General features: G+C 33.9%; 1 protein-coding gene across 1 annotated transcript in view; it reads left to right on the forward strand.

Moving 5' to 3' along the window:
* The window catches only part of LOC120540065 (inositol polyphosphate-5-phosphatase A), a 542509-nt gene extending 530301 nt beyond the window's left edge, over nt 1-12208 (forward strand). The window contains exons 13-16 of the mRNA XM_039770535.1: nt 7514-7625; nt 9422-9490; nt 10424-10511; nt 10621-12208. Of these exons, the coding sequence (XP_039626469.1) occupies nt 7514-7625; nt 9422-9490; nt 10424-10504 (262 nt within the window). The 3' untranslated portion in view covers nt 10505-10511; nt 10621-12208. The remainder of the gene's footprint in view (nt 1-7513; nt 7626-9421; nt 9491-10423; nt 10512-10620) is intronic.

Genomic DNA, 12208 nt, shown 5'->3' on the forward strand with positions numbered 1-12208 from the left:
CCCGTGGTTAATTAACAGGTGTTTGAGATATAAATATTGCTGAACACATTCTACTTGTTTGCAAAAAATGTAATAATTTACAAGGCACATAAATGGGCTACATGCGTACAGTATGTAGTCACCAGAATTCGAAATGCACATTTATATATATTTTTAAACAGTGTTAGAAAAACATTCCAATTTTAGTCATTGCTTGACTTGCCTACTATAAATCCAAAGGGGTATCTCACAAGGACTCATCTCTAGATAATGTGTTGATGTGTACATATATGGCCTTCGTTATTTAGTTACTTTAAGTTCATAAAGTTTGTCTGAACATAGTAGGTGAAGTACAGTGGTACAGTCCAGGCACTCCCTGGGTCCCGTTTGCACATTCACCCAGTGTTTGCATTAACTTTTCTCCAGGTTTTCCCGATATAGATTCTAGACCAATTGCCCATTCTGAGTTGGCCTGCCATGCCTGAATGTGGCTATGTGTTTGTCTGCCCTGTGGTGAACTGGCATCCTGCTCAGGCTTGTTTCTGTTAATTTAACATCATAGGAATAGACTTGGTACCGCTACAATGCTGGACTGGATTAAGTTGATTTATTAATTTATAAATCAATGGGCAAATGTATTAAAAATAGAATCGTATCACACTCATAGAAGGTTTGGTTGATTCACTTTATTCAACAATTGTCATATTCCTCATAGTCATCTACTTGTGTCAGGACATTTGCTTAATAAAACTGTTCACTTTTATTATATGTTCAAAAATATAAATTAGCTCATTAAAGGTTTACTTACCATTCTGTCACAGTTGGAATGAATCAGTAATTTAAAAAAACACTTAATGGTATTTTGTGATTAAAAAATATTTAACATTAGAGTTTATTTATGAACTTTTTTTTTTTTTTTACTTTATTAGCTTCTTTGCAGGTTTGTTAGTGAGTAAGAAATGTTGAAATGTAAGGCACTAAGGTACAGGTGAGTAATTGTTAGGCTTATCAACAGTTTCCATTTATTACAATAATTGTACTTGTAACTAGTAATAAGAGCAAGATAGAGGTTGGAGAGTTTCAGAGTGCCCACCCAGCTACAAAGTTTGTTCTCAGATAAGTTTGTAAGCATAGTAATCAGAAGTATTAATCATTCTGTTCCATGTGGCACTCTCCTGTTTGTCATTGCATTAGTCTGTCATGTAATCTACATTTGCTGTAGGAAAACGAGGCTACCAGCCTGATATGCGTTTTGTATGTTGTCCTCTGTTGAGACTGAATAAATGATATTGTTAATCGTGTTTGCACTTTTGCATTCTCTGCTGACAGTGACCATTTGATAATGGTAATATGGCTGAAGGTGGTGTTTTAATTAACTTTCTGAGTTGGCTATTTAATAAAAAGGAATTGTTCCATTAGCCGTTTTTAAGGCAAATGAATTATAATGTGGTGTATATGTAAGGCTATATAACTTGGGCTGAAGGTACCATGATCTTGGCATAAGCTATGGTTTTAAGCAATAATAAGTTTGCACTCTTGTAAATTATGATTGATGATGACAGTTTATAAAAGTTTTGATTAAAAAAATACAGACATGCTCATATGAAAACCTTTCCTTCTAAGAAGGAAGGTATACTTACTGTAAATTAGACTGACCAATGTTGATTTTAAGGATGTAATCTGTATATACCACCCACGAATATGTAAAAAAAGATATTTAGTACTGACAACAAAGGTAATGAACCATCCCATGAAAACGTCTGGAAGCAAAGTGAGTAAAACTAGCAACTGGGTCAAGATTCAGAGTAGGATATTTGGAGGTGCAGCTTTGCCACACTTTTATTAGAGCTGCCTGGAACAAGAGTATTGAGATAAACAGAATTAAACCAGCACATGTCTGTAATACATAAGTTAACAAAGAACAGAGTGCATCAAAGAGACCTTTCACAAAGTAGGCATAAACTGAATAAACCTCAGGATCTGACACACAGTAAACTTTGTTTCAATTCCTGCTGTAGCAACAAATGCATCTCGATGGAAGTTTGGTTCTCATACTGCTTTTCCAAAATTGAGCGTCTTTGTAACCGCTGTGAATCTGAAACTCTGAAGTGACATCTTTCCTTCCATTCATTGCTATTTGCCATCTAGCAAGTCTGATTTGGAGTAAACATGACATAAAATGGATTGATAGATGGACCATCTGATGATTCTGAATGTGAATTTCATTCAGGAGATAATCTATGGTCAGTCACATAATGTTCATCAATTTGTCAATCCAAATTCAAAACTTGGTTAATCCAAGTTTTAGGGTCATTGGGAGCTAGAGCATATCCCAGTAACATCTGTTATAAGGTGGAGACCCCTGGGTATTGCAAGGCACATTTATCCCTCAATCTGAACCAGTTTAGGGGTACCAGTCAGCCTAAAGAATATACCTTTGGTCCATGAGAGAAAAAAATCAGGTGCCTGAAGCAGAAAAGCTCACACAGACAAAGAGGGCAAACTACTTATTCATTTTTTCTGGGTGGCATTGGTGTGTTACATTAAAAGGAAGAAATACATTTTATGCATTAATACCTATACGGATGTTGATTACCATATTAATCGTTTATAAAATTTATTACATGCGTACTTATAGTCCTTTTTCATGAAAAAGATCTTGGTTGTATATAACCACATACAGCATTAAAGTGCTTGTAATTGTACACCGTACTCATGTTTACTAGGTCATTCATATGGAAGATACAAGCAATTAGATAAGAACAAAATGTACACAGTAACATATTAGAAATTCCTTTTGCCCGGAAATCTGTTTAAACTGATCGATTTGTTTGCAGTGTAAATCCCTGATTGTACCTGAAAACTTTTACACTCTGCTACTAGTTTGATAAATTGTCCTTACACCTTATTTTTCTGTATATTTTTTAACTTTACCTCTTTTGACCTTTACCTAACCTCTAACAATGGTCACCATAGCATAGAAGGCACATTTCCATGTGGCAGCTGTTTAGCACATTATATTGTAACATCCCTGTTTAAGGGCTCTTTGTTTTGACTCTTGATGTGTGTGTACTAAGGCTGTTTCACTGTGCGAAAGGCAATTGTTTTTTTTTACTTGGTAAATGGGCTCTAATTGTATTGAAAACTGAGACATGAATGAATACGTATTCACTTTACAAGTGCTGCCAAAATTAAGGAGTGTATTGATCTGTATTTTTATCAATATTAAGAGAAATGTGTGTCTTTGTCTGTAAAGGTCTAATTAAGGAATAATACACAATGTATTTAGTTCTCATAACATTGGAAATTTAAACTTTTCATGTCAAATGTACACTTTTATTAGCTATCCCTCCATAATATCAAGTTGGTCCCAGTCAGGTCAGCCCAAATTCATTGTGACATGTAAGTCAACGAGGTATCACAAGTACAATGCAAGGATGTTGGCCCATGAAACCTTCAATGTGCCCCATGGTTGTTACAAATTAGCTGGCGGTGGTTGTGGATCTCTACTTCTAACAACTCGTTCATTGTAACATCTCATTTTTGAAGTTGGAGAAGTATCTCAGTCGACTGTTAAGTTCCCAAATTAACCCCAGGACTTTTAAAATAAAAGGAGGTAACTAAGCAATAAAAAAATGCAAATACCCTATAACATTTTAACTTGATATGCCCTGCGCCATTTTACTACCACCAGTAGCCTGCATTATCACAGCTGTCAGGATGGATCAATATACTTGTGGTTTTTGCGATATTCTGCTTTTTAAATCAGTTTGAATAAACAAGACCTGGAGTTCAGTGTACCAGACACCGTTTATCAAGTCTTCTAATAAAAAGCATTCACATTTCATAGCACACTGCACCCAGTCTTGCTGACTGGAGTCAGAAACCGGTTTTGGGTGCCTGACTGCCAAGCTCAGCCCATGATGGAGGTGCAAGTTGTGTCCTCTGATACAGTAGGTCTGTTTTGACACTACAGTTATACAGAACTCGGTTATTAATTAAGAGCATGGGAAAGGTATATAAAATAAATAAAATTATTATTATTATTATCTGACCAGGTTACTCTTGCTGGCTAGGTTTTTTTTTTTTCTTTATGTAATAATGTTGCTTGTGAGTGCAAGAACCTTGGTATGGTTGGTGCTGCTGCTGATACAAGCATTAGAAAGTGTCTGTCATTTTCTACCATACAACATTGTGAGGCACTTAAGTATTTATCTGTGCCTATTCTTCCTCTGAATTGCCCACATATAATCTGTTGTAACCCGTCTAACTACTTTAGATAATATTTGTAGCTCATTTGATTTGGTCCCCAACTGAGTAGTAAATTATTTGAGAAGTGAAAATGTAATAATATGGAAATGTAACAACATAGGCCATGCCCCATAAATATTTTTTTTAATTTCTTTATGTGGAGGACAATCATTGTATTTGGCATGGAGAAAGTAAAGTTATGCTTATTGACAAACCCAGTTCTCCATTTAAATATACCGTATTTTTATTTTTTGTCGTCATAAATGTTGTCATTTTTTCTTTTCATTTTGCTTTTAGCCATAACTATGTTTAGTAAAGAGAATCAAGTTGCTCAGATTTGCACTGGGCCTCTTTTGCTACCAGAGCATTTGACAGCCATTGCATCTGTGGTTGATTGATGTACTTCGTTTCCCAATGCCTTATATAATCCCAAAGTGTCACTTGGTATATATTTCTTTCTTTTTTATTTTACATTAGTTACCCAACTTTACTTTTGCATCCCATCAACATTTTAAAAAGCCCTGTTTTTTCAGTTGGATTTGAGTGTGCACTGTCATCCTTATGGCCATTAACTGACTACAGGCCAGACTGCTAGAGTGAACAGCTGTTCTTAAGCAGCATTATAAGGGACTTGGCACTGAAGGGAGATGTAACATTTTTCTTGGACCACATTCGCTTCACCCCCATACTGCTGATGGAAATAAAAGATCTGGACTCTGAGAATGTCATGCTTTTTTAGTTGTGATGGTAAACAGAGCTTTGAATGCAAGCTTTTCAATGCTTGGATACAGTTTCTTTTGATTCTTCACATTGAAGGAGAGAGAAGAATTAGAAGCATTAGAGCAGGATTTGAATGATGGGATAAAATAAGGCCTTCATCCTGCAAAAGACAGTAGCTGGTTTTCAACATTATTCCAAATCAGAGAAGAGATCCCAATATAGTGGAAACAGATGAAATATACTATTGCAGCATCAACTATACTTTTTTATGCTGTACTTGTCAGTTTATTATACATTTTTATCATAATTTTTGTATGTGTATATATATATATATATATATATATATATATATATATATATATATATATATATATGTATTTATATATGCATGTACAGTATTTATACCAGTTTGTAGTTTGATGGCCATGCATACAAGTGTGTATTCTGTAGCTCTTAAAAGGCGTTTTTGTAATAATCTCCTTTATTGATTAAGCATTCTGCTTGAATAGTGTACACCCAGATGAATCACAGACTGTCAAGTTTCTTTGCTCTAAAGGAAAAAAAACAAAGTATTTCCAGTCCCACTGTATTTCACAATGCCACCAAAGCTGCAAATTGAATTCTAATAATCTAAGCCTGCATGGTGTGATGAGGTGGAAACTGTACTTAAATCACTGGATTGTTCCACAAGTTTATGTATAATTTTTTTTCTTGGATGTTTGCCACAGCTAATCTTTTTTTGATGGCAACGTAGCTTGTAAACCCATTTGACAGAGCTGTTCAGCATTACTCTCATAATCACATTGTGCTTCTTTTTTCACACATGAAGGAACAAAAACTATTAGTTTTTTTTTTCTTTTCTTTGTATCCTAAAAGTTGACAGTTGGGTGCGTTTGTTATATTTCAGATTTTTTTTTGTCATATGTATAAAAAAACAAGTCCCAACATCCCAATATGTATTTTTTTCTATTTTGCATTTCTTATACTCCATGCAGTACATCAGGACTGGCAGTTACGAATTGTAACTTTTCATGATCAGGATAGATAGACTGACTGACTGACTGTATTTGTCCCCTGGGGAGCTTTAACTACATAAACTGTATGCACAGTATACCTCTGCCTCCTGTAGTGTGAAACAAACAATGGATAACTTTATATAGTTTTATGTTATATAAACCTGGATAAAGTAGATTTAAGACAGCAAATGGACAGAGGGAATGATTGGGAAGTTCCATAAAACACCTGTTCATTCCTGTCCCCAAAGAATCCTGATGTGCATGGAGAAAGGGGGTATCAATATATTTGTTCTTTCAATAAACAAAACTTGCAAGAGGTTAAATTATGAGCCATATACAGTAGTGCTAGCATACAAAGACATCTATATTCTCCAATGAAAGAGAATAAATTGATTTTTAAAAAAATTAATTAATTGTAGACCAATTAGATTTTGAAAGTAATGTATGTTCATGATCAGAAGCAATACAAATGGAACTGTCTTACTGTTGGAACAATTAGCAACCCTGTATTTTAACAATGAATGACCAGTGCTGTCTTTCTTCTGAGGGAGAACTTGATTAGACTCGCTTTTCTCGATTGTTATATATACAGTAGAAAGGCACAATTGTGTTTATAGACAGAATTAATAAATAATATATGTAAATGAATTTGATATTGTTCTGATAAGGTTAATCACAGAATTCAAAAAATATCCTGGAGGATAATACCATGAGGTAACTTTTGTATCATTTTGGTTCATCACTGGGTTTGTCAGTCTCAAACTGCACACACAGTACTGCATTGAAATGAATTGATGTGTTCACTCTAGCAGTGGTAATGGGTTCAAGACAGGAACTAGTTCAGCCTCCACATGGCCAGTATAAGCAAATACAATAAAAGAAATTTTAGAGCTTAACCTTTCAATGAAAACAAGAGTAACCAGATAACACCCATGAGTGATTTGAAGAAGGGTGGGGAAGAAAGAGAAAGAACATAAATGAGCTGCTCTAGTGGCAGCAAAATAATGGTTTACAGACTCTGAATAATTTTCTTTTTTATGTCTTCACAAATACTATTTTAATTCAGTGCAATTCCGGTCCAAATTCAAACCAAATTACTCTTAAGGAAAGTAAGGTATGAGCTATAAGGAAAGAGTGAAGGAATTAAACCTTTTCAGGTCATATGTAATAAATTACAGAGTAGCATGGTAGACAGTAGGACTCTAAAGATCTTCAAAAGCCCACTTAATATTATTTTATAGAATCTAACTGAATAGGATTGGTGAGCTTGTTGGGCAGAATGGCCTGTCCTCATCAAAATTGTTCTAATGTTATCTCCCAGCAGTTATTTATGGACATCCTTTGGACAGATTCTTACTGTAACAAATTTTGCTTATTGATTACATTTTTCAATCTTAAATATTCCCAAAAGAATACAGTTGATATATCTTGAACAGAGATGGTAATGATAATATAAACTTGGCATAAAATAAAACCAGACTGCTTTTATAGTGCTACATCATCTGTACTATGTAACATGTCTATGTCTTTTTCTTTTTTTTTTTTAGTTATCCATATAGTGAAGACAGCAGTCAAGGAAAACAGTACATGAACACTAGATGTCCAGCCTGGTGTGATCGGATTTTATTATCCATTTCAGCAAAGGAACTAATTTTGAAGGTAAATATAAAACATCAGTGTGTATAATATTAGAATGAAAGAACAAGAATATTTGTATAGTGAATGTTGTGCTTTGATTAAAATTTTCCTGTGAAAGTTCATTTAATTTCAAAGTCAATAACAAAAAGAAAAAAAGAATGAAATTCATCATCTGATAATAGTAGCTATACAATATACTATATTTTCATAAACTGAAAAGAGTTATGTATGTAAATACACATTTTGACCAGTTGTCCTTTCAGAAATGGATTTATCCAGAAATGAAAACTCTGGATTAAAAAGGCCTTCTTATACTATTTAACAGAAATGCAATAATGAGACTATTTTTAAAAATAGTTTATTTTCTATGTTATATCTAATATTATGAAGGTCATCCTTGTCATGTCAAAAAGAAAATCTAAATCAGTTTTTGCTGTTGCAGTAATAAAAAAACAGAAAATATGTTTTTGGTTAGAAAATGCTAAAATGAATGTACAGTACATTTGATTTTAAAAAGTAGAATGAATAAATAGGCACTTAAATTAAAACTGTGGGTATGGATTTCAATTTTTTGGCCTATTTTAGTAGGCTTTGACATTTCTAAACCATTTATGTATACTGTCTCTCTCTCTCTGTCTGTCTGTCTTTCTGTGTGTGTGTGTATATATATATATATATGTATATGTATATATATGTATATGTATATGTATATATGTATATGTGTATTTATATATATATATGTATATATATATATATATATATATATATATGTGTGTGTGTGTGTGTATATATATATATTATGTGTGTGTGTGTGTGTGTAATATAAATAAATATGAAGTGGAACTTAATTGCTTGTAATGAAAAGCCCTGTTGGGCGATAAAGCCTAATGTGTGAATCTCCACAAATTAGCTCATGCTGCATTGAATGCCACACACTAGGCGTTACAGATTGTACAGACATGGGGCTGTAAACAGCCTTCATGCAGCATCATCTATCATGGTATGGTCCGTTAATTTGCCATCATGTTATTTTATGCTTTCTGAGCCCTAACACACCAAAGGTTGCCCACTGCTAGGGAGTTGCGTTGCTAGCTGAGAGCATGCGGTAATGAATGCTCAACGGAGTGTAGGCTTGTTTCTGCTTGCGCGCTGCTGTAATTTGTTTATCTGTCTAAAGATTATGCAGCCCGAAAATCCACAATTTTCTGCTGCCTTTGTAAATTATCAAGTCCTGTTTGATGAATGTATCTGAGCTTCCGAAGGCAGTCGCATGATGATCTCAAGATATATTGAAAAGTACTCATGCATACAATACAAAAGGTAATATTTTTATTTCAGTGCAAGCAGCAGCACACTACAATCAAGCTGACCTTATCCTCCTTATTGGTTTGAAGTTAATTTAAGTTTGTGGTTCATTTTGATTTTTTTTTTATTTTATGCTAGCATGGTTACTTGCTTTCTCTAGATATAGTTTTGTTTTTCTTTTTGAAGTTTATACCTGCAGTAGAAAATATAACACATTTAAATACTGATTAGAAAAAATTCTTATCCCAAAGCTACACATTTTTCAAGATGGGCCTTTTAAATAGATTAGTTTATCTCAAAAAATAAATTAATTCATTTTCCAGCATGACCATTTAATTTTCTTATAATAAAATACTTCTGTTTACCTGTCACTGACAAAAAACTTAAATTGCAAGTGCACAGTAAACAGTTGAATTTGCTCCTTGACAGTGATTGTCTTCATGCTTTCATCTGTGTTGGACACTGACAGAGACCCTGGGCGCTAATCCTTTTTTTCCTCTTATTATTTGCAGTCTGAAAATGAAGAAAAAGCAGTGGTCTATGATAATATTGGACCAAACGTGTGCATGGGGGACCATAAGGTACAACTGTTTGTTTACAGTCTTTGGAATAAGTATCTCATCTTATATTCACTTCAAATGGACACACTATGTCCAGCAGTCTTTATTCCAAGGACAGAAGTGTGTGTCAGTCTGAGTGTAAAGAGAAGTGTGTTCATGATCTTACCGTAGCTTTTCACAGAGCACTTGTACAGAAGATGGTAAATGTAAGCAAAGTCTAAACTTTTAAAATTTTAGAATTGTGCTGTGCATCATTAGGATTATTAATAACATATTTATATGATACTCCAGACTAGGACAAATTATTTTTATCATTTCATACTCATTAGTGTAAAACTTGCTATTTGAATATGCTGAAGATGACAACAGTGTTGTGTAGTATTCAATTCAATTTATTGTTACATAGTGCAGTTTTAGAGTGCCATAACAAGTTTATGTTTAAAATCTGGTTACAAATGTTACAAATTTCATAATGGATGTAAAAGTGCACATTAGTTTAAACAGTAAAATAAACAGGTGGCAATAAATTCACTTTTTGTATATATTTCTTTTTACTTATTATGGGTTAGACTCTAGCATTAGGTTTAAGTCTGTGAGTGAGAGAGCAACTTGTTTTTTTATCTTTTTAATTTTTGTAATGTGTAATTGTTCTTGTAAAGAGTTAAAAAAAAACAAGCAAGCAGACAAAAAACTGTATGAAACAATTTAAATTTTCATCAGACATACATCCATTCATCTAATACAAATCATAAATTTGGGATGATGAACTAGCTAGGCAGATTTCCTAATGAAATCACCTTATAGGTGGATTCTTCAGAAAATGCTTTGGAAGGTATTTGATTATAGACTTGCAGAGTGTCCTAGGTGACAGTGCAGACATTTTATTCTCTGCTGCTCCTTTATGTCCACATCCTTACACGGCTGCCGCTTCTTCTTTCTTTTTCTTTCTCGCAGCCTGTCTTCCTATCATTCCGAATAGCTGCTGGGGCAGGTAAACCTTATGCAAATAAACACAAGTGTTGTGTCGTACAGTGATGTGGTGGTAAATATTCATTTATTTTATTAAATGCACTTTTGTCACAGTTTTTTTTTTTGTTTCTTTTAATGATTTTTCTTTGTAAAGTTAAAGTACACTTCTTTTTATTTAACAGGTAAACGAAGTCTAGGAGGAGAAAGCATTTTGCGAGAAACTACTATGTGAAAGCTGCAGGGGAAAATGGGAGGGGGTCAAGGGAAAGGGATTGAAGACGTCAAAAGCCCACCAAGGAAAACTTCACGGCAGAAATGACGAGTCCCACCGAATCATTAGTGCCACATTTGTAGACTGCTGATCAGTGCACAGCACGCCATTGTCTGGACTCTGTTCAGGACAGGCCTTGCATACCTCACTGTCTTGTATAGTTCTGTGACAGAATTAAATTGTGCAATTTTTTCTTTGTCACAGCATTGTTTGCCAAAACTCTAATAGAGAGCTGAAATACTACGCATTTTTAGCTACCACATTTACAACTTTTTAAAAACCTGTCAGTGTCAAAGAAGCTGTCTACATCTGTAAAGTGTATAAAAGTGCAATGCAAAAGTTGTATATCTATATTAATAGGGAGTTTTTTTGTACATTGGATTGTAATAATTAGAGCAATTGATGGTTTTAGCACATCTATCTTTAGAAACCAAGGTATGTGGTCCCTGTGTTAGACTAGCTAGGTATTTTCATTTCGTAGACTTTTTTTTTGTGCATAACTACACACTGCCATGTCAAATGGTTTTGAATCACAGATCAGCTGCTTCTTCATTTTATATACTTTTTAAAAAAGAAACTAATTTATAAATCTTTCCAAAAATTGTATGCTAAGGTAATTATACCTTCCAGTACGATTGCTTGGTGTGCCATTATCTGCTGATATTATCCTTAAATGTAGCCATTTTAAAAATATACAGAAAAAAATGAATTTCTATCAGAAATATATTTAGCAGTGCCATTGTTTAGATAACTATATAGAGGATACTATTTATCATATACTACAGTCTTACTTTGGTATTACAATTATGCTAACTTATTATTTTACTATATTATGATGGCTCTGAATGTGACTTTTATAGATAGGCTGGGGTTTCCTTTAGCAATTTTTGTAAACCGTTTTGTCATTGTTTATTGCCACATTATGGTGCCATATATTTACTTAGGGAGACAGTCATTTTTGTGGAGGCATCGTATTCATTTTTCCAAACACCAATAAGAGTATCTTCAGATTTAAAGTATATATTAGTAGAAATTAGGTATATAAAATAGGTTTTATGTAATAAAAAGCAAGCTCATTTGTTTTGTCGTTCACCTTTAAACCTTATTTGCTGCATTGTTGCAGTTGTCCCCCATTGTATTTTACCACATCCAGAGGTGGTCACAAAGTCTGTTGGTGAAACCCAAAAATTTCTTTCATTGATTTTATTTTGTACACTACGGAGTTCACACACCACGTGATGGCATTAGATTAATGCTCGATTCCTCGGTATGAATCACTACAGGTAGAAATTATTGTGTGTCTGCCAGCAATATTTTGCTTGCCTTGACTGTGTGATATCAGTTTGTCGATGAAATTACTTGTAAGGTTATCTGCGGGGCCCATGTCACAATGTGCCAATGTCTCCGTATCCCTCAAACGGGTATTCAGTCTATGTGAACCTTAGGGCCTACATGGTAGGTTTTCATTCTCAAGCAATAAAATTGATATACCTAATGAA

Source organism: Polypterus senegalus, chromosome 1, assembly GCF_016835505.1.
Source record: "Polypterus senegalus isolate Bchr_013 chromosome 1, ASM1683550v1, whole genome shotgun sequence".
NCBI lineage: Eukaryota > Metazoa > Chordata > Cladistia > Polypteriformes > Polypteridae > Polypterus > Polypterus senegalus.